Source organism: Heteronotia binoei, chromosome 8, assembly GCF_032191835.1.
Source record: "Heteronotia binoei isolate CCM8104 ecotype False Entrance Well chromosome 8, APGP_CSIRO_Hbin_v1, whole genome shotgun sequence".
Lineage (NCBI taxonomy): Eukaryota > Metazoa > Chordata > Lepidosauria > Squamata > Gekkonidae > Heteronotia > Heteronotia binoei.
In genome coordinates, this window is record NC_083230.1 from 104,155,992 (window position 1) to 104,175,170 (window position 19,179).

The 19,179-nt window shown below is 42.4% G+C and overlaps 1 protein-coding gene across 1 annotated transcript in view; it reads left to right on the top strand.

The window, feature by feature from the left end:
• The window catches only part of LOC132575754 (voltage-dependent L-type calcium channel subunit alpha-1C-like), a 621,373-nt gene that overhangs the window by 344,493 nt on the left and 257,701 nt on the right, over positions 1-19,179 (top strand). Inside the window, exon 4 of the mRNA XM_060244444.1 lies at positions 2,245-2,384. Within this exon, the coding sequence (XP_060100427.1) occupies positions 2,245-2,384 (140 nt within the window). The remainder of the gene's footprint in view (positions 1-2,244; positions 2,385-19,179) is intronic.

Below are 19,179 nucleotides of genomic sequence, written 5' to 3' on the forward strand. Positions count from 1 at the left end.
CTCCAGGAATTTCCCAAGCTGGCCTGGCAACCCTACACTTGATCTTAGCCATAATACACTCAAGATGGTTTTGAACCTCGCAGATTTAAATTTGGGCATTTCCCTACAAGAGCCACGATCTTAGGGTTTTTATTGCCCAAACATTGTCTTTGTTTTCAAGTTTTCTCTCTCAGAGCACATCAGGATCATGGATCCAGAATTATACCCATTCAGCGTCCTTACATTATTTCAGAAATTTCAGAAATGATATGATGATCTCTGTTTGGGTGAAATAGCAACATACAGTGACTCCAAGCTTTCATGTCCTTCGGAACTCTTCCTCAAACTGGACATTTACAAAACAAAGGAGGGTGGATTATTGAGAGCCTGATGGAAGACCCAAAGTCTGCAGATTGTACCTTACTTTAAATGGAGACCAGGAGGTGTCCAGACTTGATTTTAATTCAGCTATGCTGCCATTCTTTCAATGAAGTTGTGGCCTTGTTAAATCCAACTAGGGATCCATAACAGGAAAAAAAATCAGTATTTTTAGAATCCAGATTTCTGAGAGGGCATAATTATTTGTATTCTGTGCCCAAATACTGGTTTGCAGGGCTTTTTTTGAACAGAAACGCACAGGGATGCAGTTCTGGCTGACTTGGCATCAGGGGTGTGACCTAATATGCAAATGAGTCTCTGTTGGGGGTTTTCTACCAAAAAGCCCTGTGTGAAACACTGGGGACATTGGGGTGTGACCTAATATGCAAATGAGTTCATGCTGGGCTTTTTCTGCAAAAAAAAAGCCCTGCTGGTTTGGATTTGTGTTTTTCAGGATTCTGAAATTGTTTGGGTCCATTGTTTCCTTTTGGGGGTCTGGAGGGACTGATTTTCAAGCAAATGACACCACAGATGTAGTGGAGTTAGTTCTGCCTGTCCAGTAAAGCTCTGTTCGTGGCCTGAGTTTGATCCCAGCAGAAGCTGGGTTCAGATTGCTGGCTCAAGGTTGACTCAGCCTTCCATCCTTCCAAGACTGGTAAAATGAGTACCCAGCTTGCTGGGTGTAAAGTGTAGATGACTGGGGAAGGCAATGGCAAACGCGCCCATAAAAAATCTGCCAAGGAAACATCATGGTGTGACATCACTCCATGGGTTGGTAATGACTCAGTGCTTGCACAGAGAACAACCTTTACCTTTTTACCTATCCAGTAAAGATCATCCAAGTTTCCAGTGAACTGGTTCAAAGGGCCCACTTCTGGGAGCGCTGAACGGAGTAGCCCCAGCCACCATCCATTGTTTCCTATTGGCAAAGAAGAGTCAGACACATAAGAGCAACCAACCATTGGCCAAAAACCTTCCAATGCAAACAGAATCAACAGGCCCAACAGAACCACCATCAAACCAGAAAATACTGGCAGAACCACAGACCAGTGTGGCAAGCCCAGAACAACCTAGAGAATCTCAGCTGACCCATTCTGGCAAGCTTTGCCTAACATGATCTCAATTGTCTATAAGAACGGCCTCCAACCTCCCTCTTTTTGCCCAGGAAACCTGCTAAAGCAAACAGCAACCAAATTTGGCACTTTAAAATAGAAATATTTTCGATTGGGATACTGGTGTTTGTGCAATTCTTAAACATCTGTCTGGATTCCAAATATTTTCAGGCCAGATGTATTAAGCATACATCACTAAATCCAGCCTCATGTGATTTACAGTCCTTGTGGGGTCCATGGTAGGGTCACCAACCTCTAAGTTGGGCCTGAAAATTACAACTGATTTCCAAACTACGAAGATCAGTTCCTCTTGAGCCAATGGCAGCTTTGGAAGACAAACTTGGTGACATTATACCACACTGAGGTTCTAGTCCTCTACAAACTCCACCCTCCTTAGGCTGCATTCTCACATTTCCAGGAATTTCCCCACCCATAGTTGGCAACCCTACTCCAAGAGCCAAGGATATTTGCATTGGATGTCATGTTGATAAAATCAGTTTGAAGCTTGTGTGATCCAGTGCTTGTGTGCCATTTAAAGAGCTGCTGTTATCCATCACTTTAGTTTGTATATGAAAATAACGTGTACACACAGGTATAATTCCCAGTGGTTTTCATTTATTCTCATTCTGCATTACTTGGAAGGCTGAATAGATTCTTCCCACCTTCTGTATGTATGATATGCAATGTATAAACTAGTGATAATCACAGTTATTTACTCAGATTTAAGATGTCTAGTAACAATATTTCCTTTTTCCCCTCTGCCCCTCCTTCTCAGGCTTTTTAGTGCAATTTTAGAACAAGCAACCAAAGCTGATGGAGTGAATTCAATAGGAGGCAAAGGCGCTGGATTTGATGTCAAAGCACTTCGGGCTTTCCGAGTATTACGCCCCTTACGGCTGGTATCTGGAGTTCCTAGTAAGTAATCAAGGTCCTGACTGTCTGTCTCTTTAACAAGCGGAGGATGCAGCAGAAAGCAAGGTGTAAAATTATGTTCATACCTGGCATGATAACTGATTTCAGGGTGGGAAGTAAGACAGATGTTGCACAAGGGCTGTGATTACAGGTTTCATCAAACGTTTTTAAAAATAAGAAGAGTCCAAAGTGAGGTACGGAGGCAAGGATGCTTTATAAGAGCGGGGCTTCTCGTCGGGCTCGTTGTGTGATCAAGCAATCTTTAAACGATCAGAGATAATAGTTCAGCTTAAAACAACATGAAATGAATATGTAATCACTATAATGAGCCTAATATGAATTAAATCAGTACAGCAACTGTGCTGCTGGCTCTGAAGTTGACGTTTATTAATAGTCTCGCATATGGCTGGCTTGATGAAGAAACGCTCCCATTGCCTAAATGCCTGTTTTGATAGACACCCAGTTTTATAACCCTCTTGTGCCTCAGGAAGCTGAGGAAGACCTGGTCAATTGTTTTGAATACAGTCGCAGGGGTGTGGTTTTGTTTTCACACAATGTGCTCACTTGCTTCTTTTGGTGCAGTATTGTCTGTTATCCAAATGAGTTCTGCAGATATTTGAAAAAAGTTGCAAAACCTTCGTACAAAGAAGATAGTGGGACAAATGTACACAACACAATACTAGAAGCTATTGCATGTCTCTTGAGAAGTAAGAGTACAAAAGAACAAGATGAGAACTAATTGCGGCATTATCAAAATGGTGCCAGATGATGCATAAGAAGTGATCTGTCTTCTTTTGGTTAATAAATGGCAGTGTACTGTGTTTATTTATTAAATTTGATTTCTATCCTAACCTCTCTGCAAGTTGGCTCATGGCGGGTCACAACATAAAAACTAATAACAATACTGCGTTAGAATCCCACAACATTGATTAAAACCAGGGGTGGAATTCTAGCAGGAGCTCCTTTGCATATTAGGCCACACACCTCTGATGTAGCCAATCCTCCAAACGCTTACAAAAAAGAGCCTTGTAAGCTCTTGGAGGACTGGCTACATCAGAGATGTGTGGCCTAATATGCAAAGGAGCTCCTGCTAGAATTCCACCCCTGATTAAAACTAGAACTACAATCAGATGACATACTGAAAAATTCTACAGTCTTGGTTCTGTTTTAGCAATTAGTAAGTATAATCTGCTTCATGGGTTAGGAGCTGTGAATTTAATCAGAACTATAACAGGGGGATGTGTGAGGATTAAAAGGTACCTAGCTTTTTTCACTGTGGTGTGTTTCTGGTCAAAAAGTGCTCCTAGCTGTGGTTTTCCCAGTTATGTAGGAAGAGATGGCACAACCCCCCACCACACAGCTATCTTTCATTCATACAAGTTCTCAGCAGAAGTATCAAGCCTCTCTCTTGATATGCTGTCAAGGTTGGACCCCTTTCAAAGACTTTGTGGTGGTTTAAAAGTTGCCTTAGGGTTCAGCTTTGTCATACTCTTTTTGCCCCATATTAGTTTTGAGTAAGACTATTTTCTTTTGCAAATGCAGCCTCTTGGGTTGCTTTATCAAGGAAGAGAATGATGTGTGAGGGATTTTAACCTCCCCCCAACCCGTGCCATTTTTTTTTCACTGCGGGGGGGGGGGGAACCTCACATCTGAGCTGATTTTATGTCTTTTGGGGACAAAAATACATATAAGTTTTCCCCAGCACAATTAAGAGCAGCTCAGGGGTGGCTTTTCTAGAGATTAAAGAAAGGAGAGGAAAGGGTTAGCTTTTCTTACTCTGACCCCATGCTGTTCTATTATGAGTTTGGCGTAGCTGTTAAGTTTGATTTGGTTAAGAGCACAGACTCTAACGCGGGAGAACTGGGTTTGATTCCCCACTCCTCCATCTGCACCTGCTGGTATGACCTTGGGTTGGTCACAACTCTCTCAGAGCTGTTCCTCTCAAGTTCGTGGAGAACTCGCTCAGTCCCACCTACCTCACAGGGTGCCTATTGTGGGGAGGGGAAGGAGATTGTAAGCTGCTCTGAGACTCCGAGTGAAGGGTAGGGTATAAATCCAATCTCCTCCTCCACCTCTTCCTCTTCTTCTTCTTTTCTTCCTTAATAAAGCAACCCTGAAGGCTGCATTTGCAAAAAAAAAAAAGGGGGGGAGCCTTCAAAATAGCTTTTTAACAGAGTAAAGCATTCCTGACAGGTACCTTTTTTGTCTTCTTTTGAACGTCGCCAAGGAAGATGCTTCAGTGGCCCCTCTCGACAGCTTATTGCATTGCTAGACATCTCTTATTGTTGCAAAGTCCTTTCTGAAAATGTATATTCCATACTACGACTTTAATCATTCTGGATACTAATGTTATTATTTCAATGTCAAATCCTTCATTTCAGACCAGAATTGTTCTTTCTCTAATTTATGAAAACTATAATATTTGTAAAACTCTTTTAAGTTTTGTTTCTTTTTTTAAGTTTCATTGTGTATTGTACCATTGGAGGGTAAAATGAGGCTTTGGAAGTTGTTTAACACTGGGAGAGAATGATGCTGTTTTTAAAAAACAAAAACAAAACTCTCCCGTCATGATTGGAAAGGGCAGACTAGTTCACCCGTGCATTAAGCTGACTAATACACATTTAACTTATTAAATTTCATCTTCATCAGCTTCTTGCTAGAATTAATTAATACTGCCTGGCTGCACAATCTCATTGGGGTGTCGTTTCTGTCTGCTCACTGCGTTTTCAGAGCAAAACCGTTTAAAATTCTTCACACACATGAGATGTAAACCAGCCTGCCTTTGTGTCATAAGAACATAAGAGAAGCCATGTTGGATCAGGCCAATCCAGTCCAACACTCTGTGTCACACAGTGGCCAAAAAAATTATATATATATATATACACACACACACACACACACACTGTGGCTAATAGCCACTGATGGACCTCTGCTCCATATTTTTATCTAAACCCCTCTTGAAGGTGGCCATGCTTGTGGCCGCCACCACCTCCTGTGGCAGTGAATTCCACATGTTAATCACCCTTTGGGTGAAGAAGTACTTCCTTTTATCCGTTTTAACCTGTCTGCTCAGCAATTTCATCGAATGCCCACGAGTTCTTGTATTGTGAGAAAGGGAGAAAAGTACCTCTTTCTCTACTTTCTCCATCCCATGCATTATCTTGTAAACCTCTATCATGTCACCCCGCAGTCGACGTTTCTCCAAGCTAAAGAGTCCCAAGTGTTTCAACCTTTCTTCATAGGGAAAGTGTTCCAGCCCTTTAATCATTCTAGTTGCCCTTTTCTGGACTTTCTCCAATGCTATAATATCCTTTTTGAGGTGTGGCGACCAGAACTGCACACAGTACTCCAAATGAGACCGCACCATCGATTTATACAGGGGCATTATGATACTGGCTGATTTGTTTTCAATTCCCTTCCTAATAATTCCCAGCATGGCGTTGGCCTTTTTTATTGCAATAGCACACTGTCTTGACATTTTCAGTGAGTTATCTACCACGACCCCAAGATCTCTCTCTTGGTCAGTCTGTGCCAGTTCACACCCCATCAACTTATATTTGTAGCTGGGATTCTTGGCCCCAATGTGCATTACTTTGCACTTGGCCACACTGAACTGCATCTGCCACGTTGACGCCCACTCACCCAGCCTCAACAGATCCCTTTGGAGTTCCTCACAATCCTCTCTGGTTCTCACCACCCTGAACAATTTAGTGTCATCCACAAACTTCACTGCTCACTCCCAATTCTAAATCATTTATGAACAAGTTAAAGAGCATGGGACCCAGTACCAAGCCCTGCGGCACCCCCCTGCTTACCGTCCTCCATAGCGAAGACTGCCCATTTATACTCACTCTCTGCTTCCTATTAATTAGCCAGTTTTTGATCCACAAGAGGATCCTTTTACTCCTGTCCTTTTACTCCATGACTCTCAAGCTTTCTAAGGAGCCTTTGATGAGGAACTTTATCAAAAGCTTTCTGGAAGTCAAGGTAAACAACATCTATCGGGTCTCCTTTGTCCACATGTTTGTTCACCCCCTCAAAGAAATGTAACAGGTTAGTGAGGCAAGATCTTCCCTTACAGAACCCATGCTGAGTCTTCCTCAATAACCCGTGTTCATCAATGTGCCTACTCATTCTGTCCTTGATAATGGTTTCTACCAACTTTCCAGGTATTGAAGTCAGACTGACTGGCCTGTAATTTCCCAGATCTCCTCTGGAACCCTTTTTAAAGATGGGGGTGATATTTGCTACCTTCCAGTCCTCAGGAATGGCCACCAAGTTCAATTTATAACAATTTGCATACATTTGAGTTGATCGGTTGTTGTTGTGTTCTGTGTCAGTATAATCAATGAGAGTGTTCCTTTTAAATAAAGTTGGAAGTTATTAACAGTAGCTGCTGGGAGAAAGGCAGGTAATTTGCCCTTGTGAAATGCAGAGTCAAGATGGGCAAAAGCTGCAGAGACAGGGAAATACAGCATGGTACTTTTCTGCAAATGGATGAAACGTTGTGTTTATTTATTTTACATTTTTTAATCTCCTCCCGCCACCCCAGTTGTGTAGGAACGTGTCCCAGGGCACAGAATAGCATGGGCTTGTATTTGAGGAATATCAGCTAACAGCATTACTCAACCTTCCCCAAGGCTAAATAACATTTGAGTTCAGTGGCAACAAAGTTGGTCTTAATGGCATCACCAGACTCAAACTGTGTTCTGCTTCTTCAGACCAATAGGGCTTCCAGGGCTTTTTTTTTGTAGCAGGAACTGTTTTGCATATTAGGCCACACTCCCTTGATGTATTGTAGCCAATCCTCCAAGAGCTTACAGGGCCTTAGTACAGGGCCTTAGTATAGGACCTACTATAAGCTCCAGGAGGATTGGCTACATCAGGGGTGTGTGGCCTAATATGCAAAGGAGTTCCTGCTACAATAAAAGCCCTGAGGGCTACCCAGCTGAATCTATCTTTCTCAAGGCTAATCTTTTTATAAGAGAGTGAAAACTAAGAGTACGATAATGTTATCATCTTCATTCTCATGATTATTAAAGCTGCATGTTTTGGTAGAAGTTTAAAATGATTCTCAGAGGGCCCACATTCAGGCCTGGCCCTAGGCTTGCCAATCCCCAGGTCCCAGCGGGGGTTCTTCCGCTTTTCTAGGCTCCTTCCCGCCCCCCAGTCAGCTGGCCAAGGGGGGGAAGCCCCGCCCCCACAGCCACCATGTGACTTTCCACCTCTAGAAGCTTCAGTCTCCGATTGGAAAGGCTTCCTCTTGGGATGGTGTGTCTGTGTTACTTTGTAGAAGTTGGCAGCAACTTGTGGGTAGAGATGCCAATCCCTTGCTTCAGAGCTGCCAGAAACGTGGGGGAGGGAGGGAAATGTCTGCTGGGCACTTCATTATTCCCTATGTGGAGATCGATTCTCATAGGGTATAATGGGGAATTGATCTGAAGGTATCAGGGGCTCTGGGGGGGGGCTGTGTTTTGAGGTAGAAGCACCAAATTTTCAGTATAGCATTTAGTGCCTCTTTCCAAAGTACCCCCCAAGTTTCAAAACGATTGGACCAGGGGGTCCAATTTTATGAGCCCCTAAAGAAGGTGCCCCTATCCTTCATTATTTCCTATGGAAGGATTTAAAAAGGTGTGCTGTCCCTTTAAATGTGATGGCCAGAACTCCCTTGGCATTCAATTATGCTTGTCACACCCTTGCTCCTGGCTCCGCCCCAATGTCTCCTGGCTCTACCCCCAAAGTCCCCAGATATTTCTTGAATTGGACTTGGCAACCCTAGCTGGCCCTGACTTTCTGGCACTATAGGCAAGGCTCACTTCTGGTGCCCCTCACACTGATGACATCACCGAGTCACATGGGGCACTCAGTTCGGCACTCCCAGAAGGCTGGCGCCCTGGCTTTGTTACTAATCGTTTTCACCTTTCTGCTTCTTCCACTAAGCTGAGGAATATCTAGAGCATCAAATGCTACAAGAGAGAGCAGTAGGGAAGGTGGATGCAGAGTGATGAACAGGGGAAGGGAAAGGAACCAATCTATCATTTGATGGGGGCTATTCCCCCTCCCAGAATGACCTGTTAGGAAGTGACAACATTAATTCCTCTTGAATATGTAGCATGTCAGGGCTTCCACCCTACAGCAGGGACATAGCAAAACTTGCTTCAGTAGATTCCTTCCTTCAGCAGGAAGGCAGTCATTCAAAGGCACCTCTGCTGCAGGGCAGGACAAAAGTTATGCAGCTACTTAAGAAATGATAGGTCTGCCCCCCCCCCCCACCAATAACGACATTTCCAATAAGGCAGTGCATGCTTGAGATATTTTGATGTAAACAGCCTGGCCTGCCTTTTAAGGTGTGATGCAGGTATGATGGCCAAGAGCACAGTGTACAAGAGGAAGCCGTGCCGATAAGCAAAGACCAAAAGCAAAAGCTCACAGCTAATTACTGCAAAAGGTATTCTGTATTTTATGAAAACGTTCGATAAAGTGCTTAAAATTTCTTACACAAAAGCCTGATTTTACTGTGCACAAGTTGCAGTTGGCTTGATGCAGACTCAAACAAACAAACCTCAATGCCGTTTACATGTACATATTATCAATAGTCCACACAATAGCTAATTTGAATGCTAAAGAGCAAAGCTCTGTCTTCTGTTGCTCACATGGAATTGAAATGTCCCAGAGGAGAAAAAGAGCAATGGCAGACCAGTAATCCAAAGCCATGTCTCAATGGAGCTTCATCAGGGGCATGCATGGTAATGGGACTGTTTTTAAAAAAACATAAAGCCAATGACGCAATCACAAATTCAATGCAAAAAATTCTGGCGTCTACAGATGTACCTCATATTTGTGAATCACTGTGAAATCACTATTTGTTTTCTAAAAAAGTAAGAATGGGGGGAACTGCAGGAGGATGTGTGGAGGCAGTGGGGGATGCATCTGCAGAGAGTCTGGAGGGCAAAGCTGTAGGAAAGCACCAATGAGCAATCTGTAAAATGTTCAACTGTGCTGTTTACAACTGACAAACAGACCTGTATCATAAGCTGAACCAGAAGGTGAACAAGCACCCTAGCAGGCACTGTCCACTGATCTACTTTTATCATTTGGTATTCAATATTGGATTGTGTTCAATGATTTATTGTAAACTCTCTTCTGTATCTTATAATAGAAAGCTGATTTTTTTTAAAAAAAAATTCCTAAATAAATATATAGTAGGGGGACAGAGCAAGGTTTCCCTCTAGCTGTTGAATGGGAATGTGGTTTGTTTATTTCAGAATTTATACCCCTCTTCTTACTGGCAGCTCAAAGCAGCTTGCAAGACTTCCAAAAATATTATTTAGACAAACAAATTACGGTAAATGTACAACTTTGATTTCCTAGATCCAGCTCATTTAAGGTGGGACCAAGGGACTCTTGCTGAAAGGATTGCATCTCTGGACCCAGACTTAAATACCTGTAACAAAGAAAGAACAGAAACTCTGCTAATTATCTCACTCATCTGGCAGAGATGTTTGCAAGACTTGGCTCCCCTGAACTCACTGTCTCTCTCTGTCTCTGTCTCTATCTCTGCCTGTCTCTGTCTCTCTCTCTTTGTCTCACTCTCTTATATAAATGAAATATTTCATCTACAGCAATGGTATGCCAAAGATCTCTGCTGTTCATATTATTATAGAGTGAACCCCCTGTTGCTCATTTGTAATATCTGCCATCACACTAAAAGCTGTAGTTCCATAGCCTGGTCTGTTGGTGTACTAACACAACAAATAAGGTATATAGTTTGAGGACACTGGTGTTTGATGGTCAGAACATGAAGGCGTCATGAATGATACCTTGCATCAAATGTATAGTGCTGAAGCAGACTTGTCTGTTTGTGCTAATAAGTTTCAGGGAGAAGGGCACACTAGTCTCAGAAAGGACAGTGTGCCATTGCTGAATTTTCAGCTGTTTATAATCTAGTTGTCTATTCTTTATGACCTTGCTGATGAAACAGCCCACCTTCTTTAAAATAAGACCTGGGTCATACATGATCAGGATTCAGTAGAGCAAAGCGGGCAAATGTGGCTAAATTATCTGCAACAGACAACACCAACAAAACAGTCATTTTGCAGTGAAGTGTAGGGGTACCAGCCTCCACATGGGACCTGGAGTTCTTCCAGAATTACAAGTTATCTGAAGCCTATGGAATCAATTCGCCTTGAGGAAAGGGCAGCCTCAGAAGGCGGACTTTATGGCATCACATCCATGCAGAGTAATTAACACATGGAATTCACTGCTGCAATAAGTGGTGGCAGCTACAATCATAGGCAGAATCAAGAGGGGATTGGATAAACTTATGGAGCAGAAGTCCATGAGTGGCTGTTAGGCACAAGATATAAATGGAACACAGAGTCTGGGGCAGTGATACTCTGCATTCTTGGCACTTAGGGGCATACAGTGGGAGGGCTTCTGGAGTTCTGGCCCCTCTTGATGGCACCTGGGTTTTGGCCAGTATGTGATAGAGAGTGTTGGACTGGCTGAGCCATTGGCCTTTTCCAGCACGGTTTCTCTTATGTTCTTACCAAGTTGCTTTTTGTTTTGATTGAATAGGAAACAAGCGCACTCAGTCTGTGGAACTCTTTCATCTTTTGCTGCTCAAGGAGTAGCATCTGAATGATACCTTTTGCTAGTTCCTTGACTATATGAGGTTAATGGCAATTTGTAATCCCTACCAGGGCTGGTTTGAGAGTTTAGAGGGCATGCAAATTAAGATAGATAGCAACCCTCTTCTAATTTGCCCTTCCCCAATTTAATCCCTAAGATATCTGCGAGCAGGTTCCTCATTAATTGCTATAGGGAGTGATGCTCTTCTAGTTTTCACCACTTCAGTTCTTCAACAACAAATGTTGAATTTTCTCCACCCACATTACAGTTGATTAATGTGTGGAATAAATTCAAAGTAAACATAAACTACTTATATAAGTACATCATATTGAGCCTACATAAATGTGGGATGCACATAGAGTGAGGGTGGTTTCCAATATTGCATTTAAGCCATGACAAAATCTAGGAAAGCCACGCAAAGTTGTTCCCTGTTGGAGGTACTTTTGTTTGAAGTTTTATTCTCCACAAAGACTGTAGACTTTCCTTCGGTTCTGACAAACTGGGTATACAAGGCAAAACTCAAACATTTTAATTTTCTTAGCTCCTTCCAGTAGTCCCTGCTTCTATTCTTAATTAAGAATATTTTTTTAAAATTAGAGCTGCATGAAATGTTCATATGCCAGCATTTTTAATTCACTGAGGCAGTGACGCATCCTCTTTAGCACCTGTTTTCAGCCCAATCTACTGTAGCCCAGGTGCCATTTTCCCTCCTTGGTTAGTACTTCATTCCTTGGGAGTGCCAACTTGGTGTAGTGGTTAAGTACGTGGACTCTTATCTGGGAGAACTGGGTTTGATTCCCCACTGCTCCACTTAGAATCATAGAATCATAAAGTTGAAAAGTATCTCCAGGGTCATCTAGTCCAACCCCCTCAAGGGGAACTGATTCTGTAGGCTTCAGATCACTTGTAATTCTGGAAGAACCCCAGGTGCTGGAATGGCCTTAGGTCAGCCATAGTTTCTGCAGAGCTGTCCTTGAAAGGGCAGCTTCTGTGAGAGCTCTCTCAGCCCCACCTACCTCACAGGGTGTCTGTTGTGGGAGAAGAAGGTAAAAGAGATTGTAAGCCACTCTGAGATTCATAGTGAAGGGTATAAATCCAATATCATCTTCTAGTTACCACAAAGTCCTAGCAAATCATTTAGTTGCAAGTGTGGTGCTGCCATGTCATCACACAACATCATTGACAGTATCCAAAGCCAATTCATACTGAGGATGTTGTCTTGCTGGATCAGATCAAGGTTCCCCTAGTCCAGTGTTCTGTTTCCAACAAGAAATTCCCATTTAAGAAATTTCCAACAAGAAATTCCCATAATTAAGTCTCTGGGTGTTTCTGAGCAACACTGTTTTGTTTTGTCCCCTCTTCTCTTCTCTTTCCCATGAACATCTTGGAAAGGGAAATATTGTCATAAGACTGCATCCTCAGAAAACAAACATTGACACAGAAAGCACGCAAGTGTTAAAATGCAACACTTTATCCAGACATAGAGAACCAAGGGATCTCGTTCATTGAAGCCTTTGGGTTGACTGTACTTCCTTTTGGGAATTAGTGGACTGTCTCTCAAGTTGACTAAAGAGTGAGAACCAAGCTGCAGTGGCCAAGAGTGTGAAATGTGAGCCAGAATATGCCCGCATCAAAGCTTGCCTCTGCCATAAACTAAGGTAACTAAGGCAAGCGATTATATCTGTCTGTTTGTAATATAGAGATAAAAATACTGATTTGCAGGAAAGGTTTGTGTAAGGACTGCTGAGATAAAACTTGCATTAAAAACATATTATTGATGTATCTAATTCTCAGCATGGCCGCATCTGTGGATACTGAAATCTAGAGACTTGGAACCATTAATAGGGAAAACACGTCATTCTACCAACCTGAGGATATCTCAAGAATTGTAGTAAAAACTGAAATCTTTAAAAAATGGGGATTAAAAACACCTAAAAACAGAAGCAGCATCTATACCTTTAAGAAATAATTATATTGCCAGCCTTGGTTTCTGTCAGGCCAAGGCTGGCAGCAGGGCCATTTCCAGGCCTGTTTTGGCCTTTGAGGAAGGAGTTGTCAGGATGAGGTATGGCAGCAACCACTGGCAGGCCTAGCCCTACTGTTCACCAGCAGCCCACCATATGAAAGCCAGTGTGGTGCAGCAGTTACAGTTTCAGACTAGGAAGCTCACTAAGGGACGTTGGGCCAGTCACACCGTCCCACTCTAAACTACCCTCACTGGTTGTTATGTGACTATGAAATGAAGCACAGAAAGCACTATTTGCTGCTTGGAGTCCCCATTGAGGAGAAAGCTGGGATATAAATAAAGCAAATAAAATATAGCTGAAGACAGGGGGCAGATAAATGGTAGGGTGGCTGGTGGCTGGGAAACCTGGAAAGGGGAGAGGAAATGAGGAAGGAGAGCAAGAGGAGAGGGGATGCAGACGTACTTGTGGGCTCCCCAAGTTATTATTTATTATCATTTTAAAACAGTACATGTTATTTCACTGGTGTTAGGTTGGCAGTATAGAATCTGGGAAGTTATTTCAGATTAATACCCAGTACAGGAGTGTGATTTTATAGATGATTATCTGATTATATACAGAAAGCTTTTTTATTTCTACTGTGTTTTTATGGCCAGACAGTAATAAAGAAAATACTACAAATTGTATCCATTTGTTCCCTTTGCCCAATTCAATAACAATGATCAAAATAAAAAGTACATCTTGTAGGTTTCTAATAACGCTGTGTGTTATACAGAAATTAGGCACACATCTACCAGGGGTGACAAAACAGTAGGAATGGCTATCATCATCACATATCAATTAGACATCTGTTTATTGAGGCATAATACCTACGCTTGTGCTGGAAGATGATTGAGAGAACACCATGCTTGCTCGCCATCAGGGGATTTCTGAAGCATGGCTCTTCAGCTGTAAGGATGCCAGATGGCTGATCATTCTAAAAGATTATGGACATGTCTGTTTGATCACATATAGTGGGCACTTAAATGTGGCACTGCAGTATATTAACTGGCAGATGTAAGGTGTTGATATTATCAGTATACAGGCTTCTAGAGTTAGAACTTGAACAGTTCACCACAGAACAATGTACGAAACAGGAAACCCCTCCTCTAGAGCCTTCCTCCCTGGAACTCTAGTTGTCTATGGATGAGGATTTGGTAACGGTAAGAGTTTCTTCACAGCCGTCTTCTATTCTGTAGGAAGGATTTCTGTGGCATAATAGCATTGCTCCTTTTGGTGAACATTTCCAGAGCTGGTCTATCCCAAACCCATCACTGAACATTATTTGACTTTTGATTCCTATCAGGTTCACCTTTTAGATACGATCAGTGTTCTTAGTGTTTTGGTTGAGGGAAAATAAATAAGAGATGCTACTATAAATCAGAGTATGCCTCCCGTTAGTTTTATTGTTCTCCATGCTCTGTGGGCCTGGCACCTGAGCTACACCTGGAATGGTCTCTTGTAGTTCGCACAGAAGGTCCATAAGAACAGATCAGCTGGCAGAGTCCACAAGGACACATACTCCTCCATATTTTATAATACTCCTTTGGGGGTTACTGCTCTATCATTTTGGATTTGCATGCAAGCAATAAAATGGGAGCAGATGGTACCCATGCTGTCTTTGAGGGAGAAATGCCACATCTTGATATTATTGTGTGTTGGGAAAATACAGATGTGATTCTGAATCTATGTTTAAAAAAATGTTTGTCTGGACTGGAAGTCTGATGCACATGGATTGGACCACAGGTGAAAGGAATGTATCGATTAAATTGCATTTTTGGGGATATGCTGAAATGGACATTGATTCTTGTATGTGTAATTACTGTTACACTGTAAGGTTGATCTCAAACTTTACTGGCAACTAATAATAAATAATGGGCATGATCCAGGCAAAGTCAAGCAATCTCTGGTCCCATTGATTTCAATCAATGAGATTTAAACATGCTCTTAAATCATCCATTAATGGGTTTTAAAGCTTAATTTGGGCTGGATTGTGCCCAGTGCTAGTTGTTTGGAACGAGGAATGATGCTATTAAGCAGTGTTCTATAATGCTCATCACTTATGTTGTGTTAACATATGAGAAAGACAACGAAGTAAATAATTGTAGGCGAAAGTGTTCTGAGAGGCTATTGCATTACTTGCAAGTGGCTTGTGTGGGTGGTATAGTTGTACTAGGTGGCAAACCATCTTCCCCCCCGCCCCTGAATTTCCCTGATATATTCTTCCACAAACTCATGCACTGCAGTTCTGTTGTGAGCTTGGCCTGTAAAAAAAGTTTTGGAGTTCAGCCAGCACATTATTACAGCATTTTTCAGTGAAGGTGAGTGAAGAAGCAGCAGCAGCAGTTGCAATCTCAAGAGTCCCTTAGAAAGATCTATTTCCGTATTTTGCTAACATGTGTCCATAATAAATCTTGAAGTATTTTCTCAGAAAATAAAGAATGCCGTAATATACTGATCCCAGGATGCACTTTTACATTTGCAAGATCACTGTCTGAATTTGTCATCCTTTTATGTCCTGTAAATCTCTGAGCAAGTGACAAGTTGAAGGACTGGAGGGTGGGGGGAGAGAGACTGGTTCCTGAGAAAAGGTGGTAAAGCTGGGCTGGCTTGAGCAACCCAGAAGTTATTGACCGTCTCTGCAAACAGTAATTTCCACATGCTAGGAAACAGCACCTGCCATTATGAACCTTGCCATTTGGCCAGAATCCTGCTGTCATAACCAGGGCTTTTTTTTAAAGCAGGAACTCACAGGGACACAGTTTTGGATGAATTATTCTGGTTTAGGGGGTGTGGCCTAATATGCAAATGAGTTCCTGCTGGGCTTTTTCCTACAAAAAAGCCCTGTGTGAAACAATGGTGAAATCAGGGGTGCGGCCTAATATGCAAATGAATTCCTGCTGAGCTTTTTCGTAAAAAAGAGAACTGTGTGAAACAATGGTAAAATCAGGGGTGTGGCCTAATATGTAAATGAGTTCCTGCTGGGCTTTTTTCTACAAAAAATCCCTGTGTGAAACAATGGTGAAATCAGGGGTGCAGCCTAATATGCAAATGAATTCCTGCTGGGCTTTTTCGTAAAAAAGAGAGCTGTGTGAAACAATGGTGACATCAGGGTGTGGCCTAATATGCAAATGAGTTCCTGTTGGGCTTTTTTCTACAAAAAATCCCTGTGTGAAACAATGGTGACATCAAGGGTGTGGCCAAATATGCAAATGAGTTCCTGCTGGGCTTTTTCCTACAAAAAAAGCCATGGTCATAATGGACTTTTGGGGAATGCTCTGTCACCAGGGTAGAGGTGAATTTGTGCTTAAGCTAAATGAGCTCTGGTTTACTGCCTTTAGTTAAGAGAGGCCTCTAAATAGACCCCCCATTACTAAATTACTATTTGCAATTTTTATTTTATATATTTAGGGATAATGCTACAGGGCCTTTTGCCATGACCTGAATGGCCCAGGAGCTAACTCAATCTCATCATATCTCAGAAGCTAAACAGGGTCAGTCCTGGTTAGTACTTGGATGTGAGTCAACTAAGGAAGTCCAGGGTTGCTACACAAAGGCAAGCAATGGCAAACCACCAGTGTTTTGCCTCCTGGCTTGAAAACCTTACAGGGTCATCATAAGTCAATTGCGAATTGACGGCCCTTTCCACTACCATGGGACTTCTTGAAGTTGACTTCTTTGAGGGCATCAGTATGTCTTAATCTAGAGCTGCACAAGGCTGTTGGGTTGTGAAGGTTGTGTAGACCAAAAGGGAATGCTCTCTAGCATCAGGGTCCTTGAGGTCAGTGTTTAAAGCTAGATCTGGGACCATGAGAAGCTGGATTTGGATGAGAATCAGCCAGAAACTGTTGATCAGGCAGGTCTAAAAGTTGATACAAGCTTTGTTCCATTTGCTTTATATTCCCTGGTTTTATATGCTCTTGTGTGAGTTCTGAGACTTGGTCACACAGTAGTTCTCTAGGTTAGAGGCCTGCTTCACTATTTAAGGTTTCTGATTTAAATGCTAAGGCAAGGATGTCATTCATTAGGAGAGCCAGTTCTGTAATTTGGTCAAGCCAAGCATGTACCACAAATGACTAAAATGAAAAATGTACTGATGTTATTAATGCTAATTAAATTAGAATTAATATTAATTTATTTTAATAACATTATTAGTATGTAATTTTATGCAGCTAGTATTTTCCCAGGATTGCTGATCCCAGTTGAGGTTTGGTTCCCAAGTCTGCATATATTCCCCGGGGCTGCAACTCACTCTGCCTCTTTCACGCAGCAAACAAGATCCTCTAAAATCCAGCTTCTGTTTGCCGCACGAAAAAAGTGAAGCTAGTTGCGGCCCCGGGGCAGATAATGTGAAATCCCACAGAAGCCCTGCAGAGAAGAGGAGTCTGAGAGCGGCATAAGGCTAGTGGGAAATTGGTCTAGGTATGCTTAAGCTCCCTTAATGTATCAGTACACTTACTCAGGAACAAATTTGCATATTAGGCCACACCCCCAACATCACTATTGTTTCACACAGGGCATTTTTGGTAGGAAAAAGTCCAGCAGGAACTCATTTGCATATTAGGCCACACACCCTGGTGCCAAGCCAGCCGGAACTGCATTCCTGCTCAAAAAAAAAAAACCCTGCACCTACTCATGACTAGGTTCACCAGTATGGAAGGGTACTTGCTGTTTGGTACAGAAGGGTACAGTCTTTCTTTGCAAAGAGATCTGCTTGTGGTGAGGCTTATCGAAACCCTTACTCTCAGAGAATCTGCTTGTTAATAAATGCTACAGACTGCTATGCTGAAATGGCCCTTTCCTAGCAGTGGAAGTCCTTTTAACAAGAGAGGCTCCAGCCTAGCATGACACAGCGGGTTATCTCTCCCCTGCTTGCAGGTACAGCTGCTTGCAGTTGATGTTTATTGTGATGTCTGTCCATTTTGTGCGTGTTCCATTTCTTGGGGAGGAATGGCAGGAAATAACTGAAGCTTAATTAAGGACATGAGCTGTAGACTTTCTCAGCTCTTTTCATGTCATGGCCTTGGGGAAGCACTTGATGCTGATTTTCTCTAACTGGTTCGCACAGTTCCCCAAAGTTTCACAATCTACACATCTTTGCTTGGACTTTTAGCCTTCTTCCAGCATTTCCCATAAACAATGTGGTACAGTCATATTAAAAAAATAATTCCATAATTCCATATTTCCATATTTTACATTATTAAAGAAGGATACTGTGAGCTGTGGTGGAAGACCGTATTAGCTATTTCACTTAGCTAATTGTATTAGCTATTTCATTTTCTAATTGCATTAAACTGAGTCTGGGCAGTTAATCCCCCCCACCCCCACCCCACTTTCCACTATGGCAACCATTCCCCTGCTCAGAATGAAAAAGCAGCTGGGATTGCAATCAAAGATGTGTGATTTCTACCTAGACTAGTTACAGACTGCAGTTCAGTGCAACAATGAAGGGTGCTAAAATGAAAAGCCTGGAATTGTGTTTTTCTTGTGAAATGACAATAATAAAGAACCCAATCCAACCAAATATAAAATTCCTGTAATACCAATCATGCTAAAATACATTAAAGTTAGGTACTCCAAATGTGTAGGGTTGTTAGGTCTTCTTACCGTCAGAGTGGAGGGATTTGGGGGGTGTTCCAGTGTTTGCGCACAACATTCCCAACTTGACATCACCTGGAAGTGATGCCATTACATTGGCAGCGTCATGTGCTACGATCTGGTTTTTGGGCAAAACTCTTATGGTTCTTTGCCTTCCAAACCATAGAGTTTGCCCCAAAACCAGAGTGTCACCACACCATGTCCCTGGCATGCTGATGTCACCAGGAAGTTACATCATTGCATTAGGGGACGTCACACAGCAATGTCCCTATTTTGGGGTGGGGTTTCCCCATCTGGCTAGCTGACCAGCAGTGAATTAAAGCCCCCCGAAGTGGGTAAATCTCTGCTGGGACTTGGAGGCTGCCAATCCTATCCCAGTGCTGTTTCTAGTAATGGGTCAACACCCCTGGGCTTGATGTGATATTCATGGGCTTCCTAAAAGAACTCTTGAGGGATAAAAGCAGGCCTCTTCCAAAGAGTTCTGTTTTAATAAGTAGCAGTTATGTGAAGAAGAGCATTCTATCTTTATATCAGGGTAACCCTATGGAACTATGGGAACGGAGCCA